Raw genomic sequence first — 19,103 nt, forward strand, 5'->3', positions numbered from 1 at the left:
CGTAAATTCACTTTTTACGTCGCGCTGTGTCGTGTGGGTTCTGTCGTGAAACTTCGACAGGTCATAACTTCTTCGTTATAACTCGGATTCTGGCGTTCTTTATATGCACGGAAACCTTGTAACATATACTATAACTTAATTAAGATTATTCCTTCAAAATAATATTCCATCAAAAAGTCATTTTTTGACGCTTAATGTCTCTAATTGACTAGTCCGGATCTACGGGCGTTACAATTATCTCCCCCTTAGGATGATTACATCCCGAAATCATCAACGAAAATAGAACTTGTATAATGATTCCATACGCTATCTCTTCATCCTAGGTAATGACCGTAACTTCTATGTTTCCTCGAAAGAGTATTTAACTCTATGGCTTTCTTGACCGCAGAAGATGCCCAATCTTGCATCTGCTTATCGTACTATGTTGTACTTTCAATCGTAACCTTCAAGTTACCAAATAAGTCTTTATTGTGGACTCCTTCTTCTTCTTAGGATAAATACTTTCCTTTATCCATTGTAACAGATCGATAGTTTATGTTCTAATGACCTCTCATCGCATGATGCAATGCTTTGACTCAAGTCTCTTAGAGTCAAATTCCAAAATGGAATGTACCTTCCTTCATATTATAATGTGATATAATCACATTTCAGCATGTAGCATTTCTACCTGCAAACTTCTTTTAACAACGAGTGCGATACTATCAATCGCATTAACTTCAACCTTCTGACTTAAGTTAGATGTTACATCTAACTTGGTCCTCTAGACCACGTAACATACTCCTCGTAGTCGAACTCAAATTTAAACATGACCACTAGGGTCGGAAAAAGAACCATATTACTAGTCATTACCGAAACAATGGTAATGACATACCAAAATAAAGTGGAATCAATTACTAGCTTCTTGGTAACCTTGTGACTTTCCCTGATCCAAGTGTGAGTCCTGTGCTTCCGGTAGTATATGCATCTACTATCTTTCACACCTACTCATACTCGTCCCAAGTATTGTCCTGCAGTCGACCAAGTCACCATACAAGAAAATCACAAAACAGTTTAACACATACGAATGTGTCCAAGTAATCATAAACAATTTCCCTAGACTCTACTAGGACTTCTTCATTGCTCAATCTTCAATCATCAACTCTACTTCAACTCGATTAGTGATGAAAATATCAGACGATGAGACAACTTCAAGAATTTCACCAATCGTTCCATCATCCTGCCAATCGAAGGTGTACTTTAGACGTATCGTACTCCTCTAAACGTACTTTTATTTCATAAGACATACTCTAAAGGCAAGATACCACTCTTACGATATCTTCTTATAGGTGTCATCCACTATCGTAAGCCTTCTTCATTTCCTCCATTTACTCAATTGCTCTACGAGTCTTCACCATGACCCCTTGTACATCCAATCAGACATTCGGTGTACCAAGCGAGAATTTTAAGATAAGAAAGCTTTAATTACGATAAACGTATAAATCACCTTATCACCCCGACACGTTTACATGCTAGTTCTAATATCGTAGTCATATGCTTAGAATCCTACACACATAAGGTTTCCAGATCCGGTCGGCAACAGACCATAGATCCGAACAAATAATAGCATCAATTTAGCTATCACACAAAACAATTAGCACATAAAAGCATTTTAGGCATCATTCCTAAAATAAACTAGTGCTTGTGTCAATTTAGGTGTACTACCTAACATATTTTAGACACACTCCTCACAATAATTACTTAGCATTCTAAGTTTAAGTCTAGAAATTTCCTATAAATTCCTAGTTCGCTTAAACTAATGCTCTGATACCAACTGTGACATCCCCATTTTCACGGTCAAAAAAGACCGATTTGTTTATGCTTGTTTTTAAAATCAAAGTACTATTTTAAAGAAAACAGTTGTGGAATTTGTTCCTAAAACAAGATATAATAATAACATATCAAAACATTTCTCAAAGAGAATGTATTTTCATTTAATAATAAAACATCGGGATGTCATGTTCTGATACAGACATATAAGCATAAACAGAACTTACATTTAATTACACAATTGATTTATATCTCCTTTAAATGTCTCTGTGAAATATGTCTTCGTATTAATACCTGTGATACAAAGAAAACTGAGTGGGTCAGACTTGGGAGCCTGGTGATCATATAGGGTTTTCATCCCACAATGTTATATCATATATTTATAAATATAGAACATTCAAACTTGTATAATTTCACCATATAAAGGCAACTCTTATCCCACCCCATCGATCCTCACAACGACACGATCTAAACTCTCGTATCTAAAATTTTCCTCTTTACCTGATCCCTACTCACGGATCTAAAACTAACCTTTTTCACCTGATCCATACTCACGGATCTAAAACTAACCTCCTGATCTGATCCATACTCCCGGATCAATAATTGTACCCAATCCATACTCCCGGAATAAGGACAATTAACTATACCCTAATCCTGATCTGATCCATACTCCCGGATCAATAACTGTACCCAATCCATACTCTCGAACTAGGGACAATTAACTTAGTCTTAATCCATACTCCCGGACTAATAACAAGTTTTATCTCTTTACCTGATCCATACTCCCGGGTCTAAATTAACTTCTTGGTCTAATCCATACTCACGGGTCTAAAACTAGCTTCTTGATCTCATTATCCAACTCATCCTTTTATCACACACCAACTATATCATCTACCCATGTTCTACCCAACATATTTGTAGATATAAATATATATTTTTATACATAGTTTAAAACATGTATAGCATTCTCATTCAATACCTATTCCCCATAACAGATGAGGCATACTCACATAACACGTATTTCATAGACAATAAATCAGATCTATGAGATAGAAGAAAGTGAATATACATTCACACACATAACAACAAAATATACACATAATACGTATTTTATACTAAATACTTAATAATTATGCGTTAGAAGAAAGTAACCACACACTCACTTGATTAGAAGATGATCGGACAACACTACGACTTGTAGAAGTAGTATTATTCGGCAGATCTGGAAGATCTTTACAAAAAACCGGACTCCTCGCGGGCAGAGCTTCGGCTCGGGAATCACACTTCTCGGGATCTTCGGTGCCTCGGGACTTGCTTCGGGGCTCGGGAATGATACCGGGGCTTTGGGATATTTCTTGCACGAAAAACGATGCAAAAACGCGAGAAAACAGGAAGACGTGAGCAAAGAAGTCGGTTGCCCTCGACACCCTTTATAGGGGCTAGAAGGCCGATTTACGCGGGGCGTAATCTTAGGTTACGCGGGGCGTAACCTGGATAAGCCCGGTGACTCCCCTTGGATAATATCAAAAATTTATATTTCAATAAAATATCGAAAATATTTAATAAACTTCAAAAATTCATATCTTCATCATACGAACTCCGTTTTCAACGTTCTTTATATCCACGCGTAGGTGAGACTATGATCTACGGCTTTCGTTAGACTCCGTCGGCTAATTTTGAATTTATTTTTATTATTTATTTTTAGTAGGCCGGGACAGGAAAACTCCGTTATAAAATCATAACTTCTTCATCCGACGTCCGTTTTCGCCTATCTTTTTATCGTTTTAATACAATTAATGAGATCTTCAATTCTCATTTAGATTGTTTTGGCTAAAAACCGCTCGGTCTCAAATCGAGCATTCGGGCTGCATACTGCTAAGTCGAAACTTCGAAAAATCATAACTTCCTCATACGAAGTCAGATTTGGGCGTTCTTTTTATGCACGCTCATGGTTTAATATATTCTACGACTTTCATTTAGATTGATAAGGCTAAATATCGCTCTAACGTAAATTCACTTTTTATGTCGTGTTGTCGCGAAACTTCGACAGGTCATAACTTCTTCGTTATAACTCGGATTCCGACGTTCTTTATATGCATGGAAACCTTGTAACATCTACTATAACTTAATTAAGATTATTCCTTCAAAATAATCTTCCATCAAAAAGTTATTTTTTGACGCTTAACGTCTCTAATTGACTAGCCCGGATCTACGGGCGTTACATGTTGACACATGACAGTGTCACGAATTTTTCTTTATTAAATCACGACACGCCCTTAGTTGATTGACTCCGGTGATTTGGTCCATGAGTTGATTGACCCCGATAGAAGATAGAATAACCAATCATTTGCTCTATCGACCAATGAAAAGGGAAATGTCATTGGCTTGATTTGGTCATCGGTTGACCCTTGTGGCTTCATACTAGTGCAAATAATGTGGAACGTCTTCAAGTGCTTATAAGGGTCTTCATTCTCCAATCTATGAAAAGTTAGGAGGTGATGGACTAAACTTGACTTCAATTCCGAACCTACTTCCAAAACCGGATAATTGATACCGGTTGGAGTTTGTGTAACATCGGTTTTCATCATTTGCCTCAAAGTTCTCTCGGGAACTTCTCCTCTGTCCGCCATTGCAATTGGTTCAATAATGGGTGGATTTTGTTGTAGGAGTGGTGTTTCGGGAATTTCTTGGAGAGGGTCAGGACTAGAATCGGGTTCCATGTCGCTTGATGAAGCGGTTTCTGTTGGTACAGGCCCTTTAAAATACACACACAACGCACATTACTCACATATGTATGTGAACGAAAACTTTTTCTTTATATTCAATAAACAAAGTTACAACTAATGCAAGGAAAGCTACTGCTATATATACTACTCTAACTATGCTATCTAATCTAATTAATAGATCATAATCACGTAAACTTACTCCTAAAGTAAAGCTAGATATGGGATAAAACCCCTCATGAATCGGTCTTACTTTTGAACAGGTAAACCTTTCTTATTTTCCATGTTTATTATATGTGGATATCCTCCATCATTTACCAATACCCGTAAGCTACAGGACCATGACCCATTGACCCGTAAACAAAACTATTGAACCGTGATCCAATGACCCGTATCTGTGACCCGATAAATAAACGATTAACCCAACAGTTTCAACCTCTAGATCCCCATGAGGATTAGAAGTTTGACAACATTCAACTCACTTTTACTTCGCCAAACACCTTGCTTCTTTTTCAATTTGCGGATTGTAAATCAAGTCACCTGTACACTGAGATATGGGCATAGAGAAACAAATTGATTAAAAATAAACCAATCCCCGGCAACGGCACCAAATTTTGGTGGTTGTCGAGGTCAACAAAATTAATACCCTAAATATTACACACTAAAATAGTGTATATTGGTAAAGGAATCGTATCCGGAGATTGGTTCAATTTAAATCTCTATGTAAATCACTTGTTCATGTACTTGTAAAACAAAAGTAAAAGTAAAATGGAGATTGGTTCAATTTAAATCTCTATGTAAATCACTTGTTCATGTACTTGTAAAAAAAAGTAAAAGTAAAATGTGGGGGGGGGGGTTAAATCTTTTTTATTGTTTGACAAAATTAAAACTAGCTAGAATGTAAATATGACAAGTAAACAAGTAAAAGATTTGATTAAATTCAATGAAGAGAAATTGGTTGATTTTGGGATACACCACATGGATGACATAGTTGACTTATCATTAGACTAAAAGAAACAACACTTGTGAATTGGTTTAAGTTGGCTATAGAATTCATAAACACAAATTACCGTAAATCTTCTTAGATATTAAAATGGTAAGAGGGGCTCTAAAACATTCCCTTAAGTAAAGTCACAAAATCAATGAAGCATATAATCTTGTGAAAATCAATTAGCTTTGAGTTCTAAGAGTTACCAAATCCATAAGATAATCAAATGCTTACATTATCATTATGGAGGAAACATTTCCATGGTTTAAATGAAATGAAAACAAACATGTAAACCATTTTTTGCTTACCAACCTCAAAGTCCATTACTTAACCAAGAAATTGTTCAACAAAAATATATATGTTCATCCATCCAAGCTCATGATCAAAGATAAACAAACATAACAAGAAGTTTAACTAGAAAACATTTCCATAAACTTCAAACACAAGGTAATAATAGTCTTCAAAACAACAAATCATCCATGGGATTAAACCCTAATCACCAAGTGAAAATCTAGCCAAGCATGGCCAAAATAAAGGAAATACAAGAAAGCTTAGAAATACCAAACATTGTTCTAAGTGCAAGATGGAAAGAAATAACACCAATCTTCAAATTCTTCAACTTCTTCCCCAATGTTCTTGAGAGTAAAAGAGTAGCTTTTTCCAAGTGATTGTGCTGAAAAATGCTTCAAATATCCAGCAAAAAAGGATTCATTTCCGGATTCAAAAAGTTCCCAAAAGCTACCCACCAACCTTCCAAAAATATAGTCAACAAGTCAAAACCCGGTTTCACTTCAGCACCATTCACGCGGACCGTGTATGGATCCACGCAGACTGCGTGGGTCTCGTTGATTGCATGCCCTGGCCCTTTAAAAGTACAATCCAGCCCGGTCTTCTAATTTACACTCCAACCCACACGCACAACTCTTGGGATCCCAATTGTGTTATTCTAAAGCCTCCAATAATGCTCCTTTAAACTTCCATAGCTCGAGTCCACATCGTCTCATCATCATTCTCGCTCAAAAATTAAGTCCAACTCGATTTCTTGTTTATGTTGACATCAATCTCAATTGCACCACTTCAATTTCATGAACAAATTGCAAGCCTCCAGCAGTCCCGCACTCCTTCTACACCTCCAATAACAAATAGTCCTCGATAAATCCTGTAAATAAGCTCAAAAGACTGGAAAGCACCCAGTAAAGGAGAAAAATAACAAAAAAGAGAAAATATGCATGAAGATTAACTAAAATGAGATGGTTTTAAATAAAAATAAACTATGAAAAGAAGTAATAAAAATGAAATTATCATGTTGCACCGTAGCTTCCATGTTAGACATCTATTCTTGAATTTTTAAGAGGTCATGAGCAGTCTTTGCGTTGTTGAATACATCAGCTCAGTATTTGGCTACGGTTTGAATTTGTTGTTCCCGTAGCTTTTGTTGCTTTGTTTGTTGAGCCTTGTGTGCCTGGAATGCCCTGTGGAAAGCTTCATATTTCCTAATTTCGGACTTAGTGCTTGGTTGAAACAGAGTCCAGGAATCATCAGAACAGTAACTATCAAATCCTTGTGTTCGCATCGGGGTGTCCCCTGGGTTCATGGATCCTGGCATAACTGTGCTCACCACGCCCAAACCACCCGTATGTAATGGTGGCAGAGTATGATTTCCCTAGCTTCCTCAGTCTCCTTGACCTGAAGTCAAGTGTGGTCTCGACTCGGTTCTGGCAGGAGCAGAAGAAATGCCCTGCAGTTGGTCATGTGTTTGTAGTGTATATGTTACTGAAAGAATGATGGACTGCAACTCCTCAAGCTCAAAGAATGTAGGTGACCAACCCTGGATACCTTAGGGTGATTTGAACTAATGGGATCCCCTTGGGATCCAACTAGGGGTGAGTCTCCACTGTTGAATGAAACAAACACACTTTCTGTGTATGAGTAGTCTAATAGGGTAGAGACAAGTAAGCTTGTGGGGGCTCCAAGGACTACCGGAGTCTATTGAGAGACTGCGGTATGAGTTTGTTCATGCATTAGGATATGACTATGGATAAGTTTGAGCTTTTTTCATCTAAATATATCATTGGAGTCATGAAGAGACTCTTTTTCCACATCGACAATCATGTCTTGAGTTCTGGAGGGAGAAGGAGGTGCTTCATCCGAAGATTCAACGATTCTTGTTTTGCACTTTTTTGAGGGAGCTTATCCCTTGTTTACAATATTTTTGGGGCCTTATTTGAAGATACTATCTTCTTTACACGCTTGGCTTTTGGTGGATTAGATGGTTCTTCGGTACGTGGAACTGAAGATGAGATGGGTATTGCGGTACTGGATGGACCTTGTGTTTCTGTAAGGGCTGGGACAGATTAACTAGGATGAGGCGGGGAAGAATGGTATGTGTCAATACCATTCGTAGCCTCAATATGGTCCGTAACATCTAGGGCATTGAGTCCAATGGACTCCAGGATGTGTCTAGGTAATCTTCTAAGAGGTCCAAAAATAGATTGATCTTTAGACGGGGTGTACCTTTTCAAGTCGCGTGTGATGAAGAGTGTTATATCATCACCCATGTCAAGTTTTGCCTCTTTATGAAGATCCAAGATGCAGAGAGACCAAAATCGAGCAAAGGTAAGCTCAGATGCTTCTAGTCACGGAGACTCCTTTGGGATGTATTGAAGAAAGTTATCCAACAAGATTTGACCAAAATTAACTGCATTCCCAGTATATATGCTCTATACGAGCTCGGGGAGCTTGATCCCCATATTGTTCGTGTTGTCGATTCTTCCAGACAAGCTTCTGATGACAAAATGGTAGACGAATTGTCACACCGCAGGTAACTGGTTTTTCTTGAATTCGTCGATCCCCTTGAGTTTCTTCTGGTACCCCATCTCGTACAAAGTGGTGATGATGTCTTGTGTGCTTGGAGAGAAGACCTTGATATTAGGTGGAACCCTAAGATCAATGGCTTCCAAAAACTTGGTATTGGTGAGTACGACCATTGATTCATCAATCAAGTGCAGATGCACTTCCTGAAAGTTGTGGAGGGGATGATAGGCTAAAAACGCACACTTAAACAGAGTGGGGAGTGGAACAACATCGGTGAAAGCATCGAATACACCAAACAGTGGATGAGATGGGATGAACTTGATCATCAATCGAATCACTTCAAAGTGGTGAGGATGATCTTCAAACACAACCCTAAAATTGCTTGAAGCAGTGGATGGGGACTGAGCTTTGATGGTTGTATCGGAACCATTTGGTTTCCCAAACCCTGAGGCCTTGGATTGCTTCTTGGAAACTCCATATTTCACCATTTTTTGAAAATATTAGGAGCTTATAGAAAACCTTGAGCAAGAAGATGAAGGAGAGAAAGATCGTCAAAAGGGTTTAGAAAGTGTAAGCCTTCTTGGGAAGAAAAAGAGATTTTATATGGTCGGATTTCAAAATTTTATCCAAAATGACTTATTTACAACCGTTAATAGTAAAAACTCTTGGGTTTTAACCATTATTAGCCACAAGAAAAAGAATAAATCAACAAGGAAAATAAAAACATTTACTTGGAAATCGGAGCATTAAATGAATGTCAGGCCCATGATCACACGTTTAATGAACATGTGGTAATGGGGGTTTATCTGTTGTAAAAAGAGGAATTTGAAACGGAATTATGATCAGTGAAATAGATATGTTTGATGTTGTATATGCCAGTATATGTTAGCTATGTGCACATAGGTTATTTTCTTGTTGCTTGGGTTGAGGCGGTCCTGCTTTGTGTTGAAGGCCAACACACCTTATGAGCGGTCCGGGGAGACTGTAGGCCCACGTGGCGGTCCAGTCATGCCGAAGGCTCGAGACAGATTCAAATGGACTGTAGGCCCTGCAGGACGGTCCAGTCAGGCCGATGGCCCAGTATGCATGTTATTGATTGTCTGTTATTGATGTGGTATTATCAGTGTGGTATTGGTATTTTGGGGGTAGCTCACTAAGCCCTCAGGCTTACAGTTTTCAGTTTATTATTTCAGGTACTTCAGGAAATCATAGCAAGGCGAAGGCGTGACCGTACCGCTCCTCATCCTTATGATCTGGTTATTGGGACACTCTGATGAATAATGATTTGAAAACAAATAGAATTTGGTTTTATTTATAATTGGAAAAGTTTAAATTTAGCGTAAATTTTTTTGATGTGACAGGTTTAATGACCAAAATTCCATGCATGACACCAAAAGTTATTCATAATTCAGATCCAAGACACCAAATACTCTATTTGACCTAGAGATTCATAAAGTTACAAACTTTATGAGATCCCACCACTCGATCCATCAATATATGAAGAAAAAGGACAAAATCAAGAGATCTAGTAACATGGCAAGAAAAAGATTGGATCTTGGACACTCAACAAGGTCCATAAGATGTGTTAGCTGAAGAAATGATGCTTGCCAAGTGACTACTACACCAAGGGCTTCCTTTTCCTTTAAAAATCACCAAAAAGCACCAAGAATGAGCTCCCAACTTCAATGGAGGCTAGGGTTAGGGTTTATGAGTTTAAGAGGGAGATGGTGGTTGAATGATCATGAAACCCTAGCCTTAATGTTCTTTATATAGGGCCCAAAGCCCGAAATTAAGGTTTTCACTAAAAACACATGCCACGTTGTGGCACCTAAGGCCACGCCGTGGCGGATAATTTAAATCTCGCGGTCCAAGACTTCCCACCACGTCATGGTGATGCTCCACCACACTGTGGCCACCCTAATTAAGATTAATACATAAAAAAAGTTTATTCATATATGGAACAAATGTTACAGTGATATGGATTTCTATGAGCTATGTATCCTCGGTACACAGAGAAAAATTACCTTTCTAAATACGGGGACGTCAAGGTTGGAAAGTTGGAGCTTGTTCAAGTTAATGCATACAACCCTACACAATTTCCTCAATGGGAGGATCATGATATATTGTATTTATAGTCAATTCCATGAGAAAGGTATGCATTTATTTTCTATAAGATAAATATAGGTCTTGAATACCTAGTTTTATGTATAGAACATCAATATAATTGTAAACCTCATCTCGAATGAGTCAATAATAAATCTTTCTATTTTGCTTATGAACGTAACGCTGCCTCAAATTTTGTAAACAATGTAAATCTTGGCTTTGCATCTTTTAATTGTATGGTTGTCGTTCAAAAAAAAAAAAAAAGTAATTAGTTGGCTGAAATCACAGCAATTCCATCACAACTAAACTGCATATATATCACAATTTTATCGAGTTATTTGAGCATAAATTTAATAGATGCTCCTTTAAATATAGGAAACAAGTTTGAGATACATGATAAAAGTCAAACAAACATTAATTTGAAGCCTTGCACAGTTGCACATATGTTAATGTTCTTTGTCAAACTCAAATCAAATTTACTTGATGAAACACATTTATTTTTTGTTGAATCTTTTGTCATGAAAATATATCTAAATTTAAACTAAACCTAACTCCATCGGATCTAGTTTCAGCTTGTTTTGTTTCTACCAACTGGCTGTTAGCGATTACACTCCTTAAACAGTTGCCACCAACATCATCAAAACCAACTAACTCCTCTTTCTAGAGCGAGAAACATATACTTTTAGAGAGAGAAACATATAAATAGAGAAGAATAGGGAAAAGATAGAATTTCTGTAACAACATTGAAAAAAAGTGACGATTTTTTCGGCTTTTTCATAAATGGGGTTTTTCATAACTATTGGTAGCTTTTTATTGAAATCACACTATAGTTTCTGGTAAACTTTTTATTTAATTCATACGTACTTTGGTACAATTTTACCCTGTTTTGTTTTATTGCAGTAGAAAAGAAAGAAGGGAATTCTTTTTACAGAAGCTCAAGTACTTGTTGCTTTTATATTCATGTCCTTTTCCCCAACAGTTAATGTTTCACTTCATCAACTGTTTGTGTGAATCCATCTTAAATGTTTCTTCAATGCAAATGAAAAAAGATAGAAGAAAAACATGTCAAATTACATACCAAGCTTCAACAATGAAAGAATCAATCAACCTTCCTATTGAAAATCTCATAATGTGCATTCCAAACGACGGTGGAATCCATGATTCCAATGTTTCACAGCAACGATTTTGTGAATCAAACATTGATTTGTTAAGAGATTGTAAGAATCATTGCCTTAATACTATCGTTGATTTTCCTTTGTCGGATGAAAATAGCCAAGATTCGAAGAGTTATCTACATGGATTTGGGAAGGTGATATCTGATTCCAAGTATCTAAAAGCAACTCAAAACCTACTTGATGATGTTGTTAATGTGAAGAAAGCTATGAAACAACACTGTAAACATGATTACATGAACAATTCCAAAGAAGCCTTGATGATATCAGAAAACAAACTTGATTCGAGACCAATCTCAGCTGCTGAAAAACAAGATTTACAGAGCAATATGACTAAGCTAACGTCTATGCTGAATGAGGTAAGTTTTTGTCTTATTCTTTATAAGATGGCTTGCACATTGACTTGGTTGGTACTTTTGAAATTTTCATAGGATTTTGGGTGGAATTGGAATTCCAAAACTTTAACTACTTGTTCTTATAGGTTGATAGAAGATACAAACAATACTACCATCAAATGCAGATTGTTGTATCATCATTTGAGGCAATTGCTGGATGTGGGGCTTCAATCCCCTACACCACACTCATTCTCCAAACCATATCATGCCAATTCCGGTTCATAAAAGATGCAATTAAAAGCCAGATACAAGTCATATCAACAAGGCTTGGCAGAACGGAATTGAATGAGGAAGGAATTGGGATTCCGAGGTTGAGATTTGTGGATCAGAAGGTGAGGAAACAGAGTCGAGCCATGCATAGACATATCGGGAGACCACAAAGAGGGCTTCCTGAAAGCTGTGTGTCGATCCTACGTGCATGGCTGTTTGAGCACTTTCTTCATCCGTAATCACACTCAACTTATTATTTTTTGTCAAATTGTTTCTTTTTGTTACTCATTGATTCCAAACATAGAAAATAAAGATTTGATTTAAACATGATTTCTTGATTTGTACTAGATATCCAAAGGATTCAGAAAAGAATATGCTTGCCAGACAAACAGGCTTGAGTAAAACTCAGGTAAGCTTCATGCTTTTATTGAAATAATCATCACTCATCACACAATCACACTTTGTTACTTGAAATGGATCAGGTCACGAATTGGTTCATAAACGCACGGGTTCGCCTATGGAAGCCAATGGTGGAAGAAATGCACAAACAGGAATCCATAGATTCTTCAACACCCAAAGTCGCATGACTTTTTAAAATTTTAACGCGACTGGTTTTACTCCAACAAGTTTTTCATGTAAATTCTTAAAATCAATCTAGTTTTTACTTCTTATCATCAACGAAAAAAAAAAGAACACATGTAAAGAAGAGTTGCATCTTCATGCATTTGCAAAAAAAAAAAAAACAGCCAGCACCTACTGTCAAAATGTCAAACAACCATTTCACAACAACCCTTTGCCAAAATCTATACGAAAAGTTAGCACATTCTTGGTTCCTACCTTTCTAGTTACATGTTTTGACTGTTATCCACATCCAAATCCAAATCCAACCTTCTTCCCATTTGTGATCATCTACACACAGAGTGAACACAAAACTCAATACATTATATAAACACAAAAATCAATGCTTTGATAATTAATTAAACCACTGACCTTTTATAGATAGCTGTCATGTCCTCATTCAACCACGAAGTTTCCAAAAACGGATCCCCACAATCTTCAACATTCGTTGTTTCCATCTGAAAGTCATGATGCCCACAATACTCGTTCCATTCAAACCACATTTTAGCAATGGATTCCTTTTTGAAACAAGTTTCATGATCATCCGCTTCAGGTGAATCCGCTGCAATCAATCGGTAAGTGTACACTTTCCTTACTTGCCCCGGTCTAAACGCGCGCCCAATCGCTTGTCGCGTAACAGATGGATTCAGATGAATGTCCAAAATGATTATCCTAGACGCCCCCACAAGTGATATCCCCTCCCCACACGCCTTAATTGATCCGAAAAACACTCTGGAATCCGGGGAGTTGTTGAATTGTTCCATCGCTACCTCACGTTCGTCGTTGTCATTATCTCCTGTGATCATGAAAACTTCTTTTCCCAGACTCCAACCTTTCGTCTTCTCTGTTAATCGAAGTAGAAACTTTAAAGGTAACAGATATTGACCGAATACAAGAAGCTTTTCACCTTCGGATTCACATAAACGGAGTAGGTTGAGATAGAATTTAGCTTTCACTCCTTCGCTTTCGTCCAATTTCTCCAAAATCTCATCGATTTTACTAATGTCGTCGTCGTTTTTCTCCTTGGTGGTCTTCAATACAGATTTGAGCGCAGGGTGGACGTAAATCGCGCTTCCATCTGAACTTATTTTGAATTTCTTTTTCAACTTTTTCAGCTCTGTAACATGGCGTTTTTGTTTGGGGCTGAGGTTAAGAAAAACAGAAAAGTCAACGAGTCCAGGCAATTCGTCTAAGGAGTCGCCTTTGTAATAGTGTAAAACTTTGTTCGTCATATCACGTAAATCTTCAATCACAGTCACCTTCCTCTTAAAATCCTCGTCTTTTAACAAAGTGTGTTCAACCACGTCGTAGAATTCGTTATCTGTACTCTTTTTCAAAAGGTTTCTCCGGCTTTCAATGGGCACCCTGCTCAGAATGCGTCGTTTTATAGCTTTGGAATTTTCCATTCGTAGAAACTTGGGACGTACGAGGTTAAGGATGTTGAAAACCTCTCTTACATGGTTCTGATACAAGGTTCCGGAAAGAACCACCTTCCTAGGGGTTTGGATTTTTTCAAGGGAAGTGAGAATGTTGGTGTCTTGGTTTCTTGGGGTGTGACCTTCGTCTAATATGAGAAGCGAAGGGTGTGTTAGTAAAATCTCTTGACAACTAACTGGAATTGAGCTTGTGTCGTCATCACACACTATCGAGGAAAACTGTTGGTATCCAAGAAATAAAATGCTTCTCTGATTAGCCCACTGTTTTAACACTTCAAATTGCTGTACCCTACCCTCAGCTTTTACAGAGTACAAGTCAAACAACGGGAGGTCCTCCACTTGCCATCTAGTAAATTCTTTTTTCCATGTTCCCAAAATACCCCTTGGGAGAATCACAAGTGGTCGAGCATCTGGATACTTAGCCATAAAGCTTTGAATAAAGCTGATAAGCATGAATGTTTTCCCTGATCCTGGAGCATGAGCGAGAATGCAGCCTCCAGGGTTGTCACACACCAAGTTGCTTAAAAGAAAATTGAAACCTTCAATTTGATGTGGTTTCATTTGCTTTTTGTGTCTTGGATGAGCTGTCACTTCACACACTGAGAAATCATTTCCGGGTAGCTTAACTCCATTAAGAACAGGATTAGCTCGATCTCCTTTTTTTGTTTGGCTTTCATAGTGATAAGTTCTTGTACTCTTTATGGTCTGAAAAGAAATTAAAAAGTAAGTTGTCATGTTACTCATGATACATACATAGAAATAATAAGAAAACAGAACAAATAAAAGGGTCAACAAGGAAAGTAAGTTACTTTAGGACGCTGGAATTCGATTATGGATTCGATACTTTTGTCGATTATTCCACACACACGACATACAGAACCAATATCTTCTTTCAAAATAAATGTATGATCACAGTCTTTTCCCTCTTCATTTGCATTTTCATGAGATGCTGGGATTCTATCCTGAAAAATATAAACAAAGGAAGGAAATATAACTAAAGATGACAAGAAACAAAGAACATATGATTAATTGATTATTATTATTATTATTATTATTACCTTTGAAGTCTCTAATCCAATTGTCATTTCTTTCCATATATCGCCTAGTCCATCAAAATCAGCTTCAGGTTGTTCGTCTGAATCGTCGTCTTCAACACCAACATACTTACCCTTATCATGCTTCTTTCCTCCACTGTCCACATCATCCTGTTTTTTCTCATTGTCCATGTCATCATCTTTAAAGCTCTTTTCTTTTTCAACACTAGGCGCCACAAATGTTAATGTATCTCTATCTCCCCCTACGTTTGTAGCTTGGTCAAGAGCATCATCTCCACCCTACAGAGTAATGAAACAAAAATAATGTAAGAGAGAAACATGTAGTGTAAATAATTCAAATCAGAACATACATCTTTTCAACAAATTGTGTATGATAAACACAAATGGGCCTCTACTTAACAAATTGTAGTGATGGTTTAGACCAAATCACAAAACAGGAAAAACTTACCAAAATTTGTTCCATTGACAGCTCAGTAGGCTTATTGAGTAGTGCATCTTTGTATGGTTTTGAACCAATCTTGAGTTCTATATCCTGGTGTGGTTTTGAAGGAATCATGAGTTTTATATCGTCGTCTGGTTTTGAAGGAATCTTGAGTTCTATATCCTCGTATGGTGTTGAAGGAATCTTGATAACTGCATCTTGGAATGATTTTGAAGGGATTTGAGATGTGGGTTCATCATCATCATCCGAGTCAATGATAACAACCAATTGTTGTGCTTGTGCATTTGTATCATGCTTTGTGTTTTCAATTGCAATGGAAATATCCTTCCCAGGCTTCAGATCCAGTGAATCAGCTCCAAGTAAAGGAAATTTTCTAAAAGTAGGCATGAACATCTGCTTCTTTCGTGAAAAAAGATCTTCTATATCTTTTGTAACAGAACCATACTTAGGACTATCAAATCCTAGCACAAAATCTCTGATGGCAAATGGATCTTTGTGATCAAAGTTCTTACGCTTGCTTTTATCAGACATGTACACATGTTTATACCTAGGACTCGGTGATATCCTTTCTTCATTGCTGTCCATACTCTGTCTCCTTTTGACTGTTTCAGAAACAAATATGCAAAACCCGTAAACTTATGGTTGCATTCATTATATAATCGACACAAACGGACAAACCATTTATTTACTACTTCCAAAAGTTACCAAAACAGGGGTGGAAGTGGTGAAGAGACTACATATAGCTGAATTCAAAGCTCAAGATGTGTTGATAAGTAAACCACTGCCTATCTTTCTCGTAGTACATCAATGATTTGCTTAGTATAGCTGATCTTTTGTTTACTCAGATACATGGACAACAACAATGCAACCGGAATTTTTATTTGGAACACATCTTGTGCTTTAAATTCAGGTATATGTGTTTTCTGGAAGAGATTGTGTAATAATAAATAATTAGTATATTCAGTTGCAATAGATTAGGCTGCAGGAGATGACATTTGAACTTGTTTGAAATTTAATAACCAGAGGATAAGTTTTTTTTTTTTTTACAAAAGCTGGATATTTAAAAAACTAATAGGACAGAAGAACATTGAGATTCCTCTGGCATGTCCTGAAGACGAGAGCAAAAATCTCACATATTAGGTCAGAAGACGAAATGAATATGTAACTTTATTTTAATCTTTGATAATCCGATTGTTTAGGGGTATGAAACTGATTAACAAACCCTTAATATTTTCAGAATTTTATGCAAACATTTACAGAACTTCAACTTGCAATAATCAGTTTCAAAACGAACATACAAACGTTGCGAAGGTTCATAACGCGAGAAATGTAATAAAAAGCAAACATATACATGGATACAGGCATACAGCGTACCAGAAGGCGTACAGACTCCCCGATGATGCGTTTCCGTCCCGTCATCTACCTCCATTGACAACATTGCAGCTGTAGAAACAGAAAGGAAGGGAGATTTCAATTTTGTTTGCTTTTCGAGCTTAGGATTAATTTCAAATAAACTCATGCATTTGCAGAAATATAGTGAAACAAGACGTAGCGAGAGCTCAAAAACTATTAGAAAACCTGATTATGTACATTACAATCAACACTTACACATTGTGATTCAACGGAAGTCGTGAAAGGAGCGATTGTATCGGAGGGAGACGAAGGAGAAAGAGAAAGTTGCAGTGAAGTTTTTTTCGACGGTTTTTTCAGATGATGGGCATGTTTCGCGTGCTACTCTGCTAGACCGTACGTTACTGGCACAGTGCTGCAGCGGCGGCTAGGATGTGTACACGTGGAGAGACGGTGGTGGCATCGACGGTGAGAGATTCGAGGCAAAACGTCAATCGAATGTTCTGCGGAGCATGGAATCAAGTGGGGAATTTCTATTGGAAAAGGGGCCTTGATACGCCGCTGCTATGACAGTCTATGGAAAGGGACACGATTTTGTTATTAATTAATATAAAAGTTTTATGTCGAACCAGATTTTTTATGTTGAAGCAAACAAATGTTGTAAAAGAAGTTAAGTTACTAATATATATATATATATATATATATATATATATATATATAGGGTTAGGTTCATTTGAGACCACCTATATTTTGTGAGACCGTGAGACGCATTTTTTTATTTTTTTTATTTTTTTTTTAATTTTTTTTTAGTTAATTCATGTTCCGAAAATAATATTTAAAAAAAAAATTTTTAGATTTTTTCATTTATTTTGCATTTTAAAATTATTTTTTAGAATATGTCAGTGTAATATTCTATTTAGAATATTTCACGTATTTTTCAAAGAAAAAAAAACGGAATTTTTTTTATTTTTTTATATTTTTTTTTAGTTAATTCAAGTTCCGAAAATAATATTTAAAAAAAATTTTTTGGATTTTTTCATTTATTTTCCATTTTAAAATTATTTTTAGATTTGGTCTCACGGTCTCACAAAATTAGAATGGTCTCAAATGAACCTGAACCTATATATATATATATATATATATATATATATATATATATATATATATATATATATATATATATATATATATATATATATATATATATATTACCTGAATCACATAATATATACTCTAATAAATAAAAAAAAAGAAATTAAATTGATTCCTATTTTTTATATCTATAAATGTTTCTACTCGATAAAATTATAACAAGTGATATCATTTCATATTTTTTTTAACCAACTTATTAATGTTATATTATGAATATATCAAATAAAATTAAATTGAATGGTGATTTGTCATAATTTTAATAGGTAATAATAATTGTACACATAAAATGTAGGAGGTAATATAATTTTTCAATAAAAAAATTATCTAATAAATAAAAATCTTTTTGATACATATCTCTTTCTCAAAACTTTTACCACATCTTTGAGATTTTTAAATTATTTAAATTTCACATGTTATTACACAATATTTTTATTTTTAGTAATAAAAAGATAATCAATTTCACTAATTAATACATCTATTATATATGTAAATTATACATTGTAATAAATGTGTAAGTCAACACTATAATTATTGAAGCATTTATTATTTAACATAAATATATTTTTATTTAAATTTCACATTATGTGGTATTTTTTTATTAATAAAAAATTAATTAATTCCACTAGTTAATTGAATCACTAATTAAGACCAAACGGCTTCTAGCCCAGCGGTATCAGGTGGTGTCCTTCCTCCTTGAAGTCGAGAGTTCAAGTCTTGTCGTGAAAATAGGTCAAATTAAGTGTTAGTTTAGGTGTAGATTATATATTTGTATTTGCCGGTTCAAAAAAAATATATGCAAAGTATTTATTATAATAAATGTGTAAATCAACACAATAATT

At 36.0% G+C, this 19,103-nt stretch overlaps 2 protein-coding genes across 2 annotated transcripts; one reads left to right on the forward strand and one right to left on the reverse strand.

Annotated features, from left to right (window-relative positions):
* The first annotated feature begins 11,214 nt into the window (after positions 1-11,214).
* LOC145046463 (BEL1-like homeodomain protein 7) lies at positions 11,215-13,230 on the forward strand. Its single transcript, XM_078994749.1, has 5 exons — positions 11,215-11,219; positions 11,335-11,965; positions 12,088-12,446; positions 12,560-12,620; positions 12,694-13,230. Exons 1-5 carry the CDS (start codon positions 11,215-11,217, stop codon positions 12,796-12,798), a joined length of 1,161 nt encoding a protein of 386 aa, XP_078850875.1. The 3' UTR covers positions 12,799-13,230.
* Positions 12,726-17,575, reverse strand: DRD1 (SNF2 domain-containing protein / helicase domain-containing protein). The gene is made up of 7 exons (XM_078995430.1): positions 17,371-17,575; positions 17,137-17,205; positions 15,769-16,364; positions 15,324-15,599; positions 15,075-15,227; positions 13,202-14,970; positions 12,726-13,120 (listed from the first exon to the last, which is right to left on the reverse strand). The coding sequence occupies exons 1-7, from the start codon at positions 17,372-17,374 to the stop codon at positions 13,117-13,119; spliced, it is 2,871 nt and encodes a 956-aa protein (XP_078851556.1). The 5' UTR covers positions 17,375-17,575; the 3' UTR covers positions 12,726-13,116.
* Positions 17,576-19,103: the final 1,528 nt, after the last annotated feature.

This window comes from Lactuca saligna, chromosome 5 (genome assembly GCF_052625555.1).
Source record: "Lactuca saligna cultivar CGN05327 chromosome 5, ASM5262555v1, whole genome shotgun sequence".
In the NCBI taxonomy this organism is placed as follows: domain Eukaryota; kingdom Viridiplantae; phylum Streptophyta; class Magnoliopsida; order Asterales; family Asteraceae; genus Lactuca; species Lactuca saligna.

Bases quoted from the DNA above. Each gene is read 5' to 3' on its own strand.
- LOC145046463 (XM_078994749.1), top strand. The intron at 11,966-12,087 runs GTAAGTTTTTGT...TTGTTCTTATAG, and splicing joins TAACGTCTATGCTGAATGAG to GTTGATAGAAGATACAAACA. The intron at 12,621-12,693 runs GTAAGCTTCATG...GAAATGGATCAG, and splicing joins CAGGCTTGAGTAAAACTCAG to GTCACGAATTGGTTCATAAA.
- DRD1 (XM_078995430.1), bottom strand. The intron at 16,365-17,136 runs GTACGCTGTATG...TTTCTGAAACAG, and splicing joins GGGAGTCTGTACGCCTTCTG to TCAAAAGGAGACAGAGTATG. The intron at 15,228-15,323 runs GTAATAATAATA...TATATTTTTCAG, and splicing joins TTGGATTAGAGACTTCAAAG to GATAGAATCCCAGCATCTCA.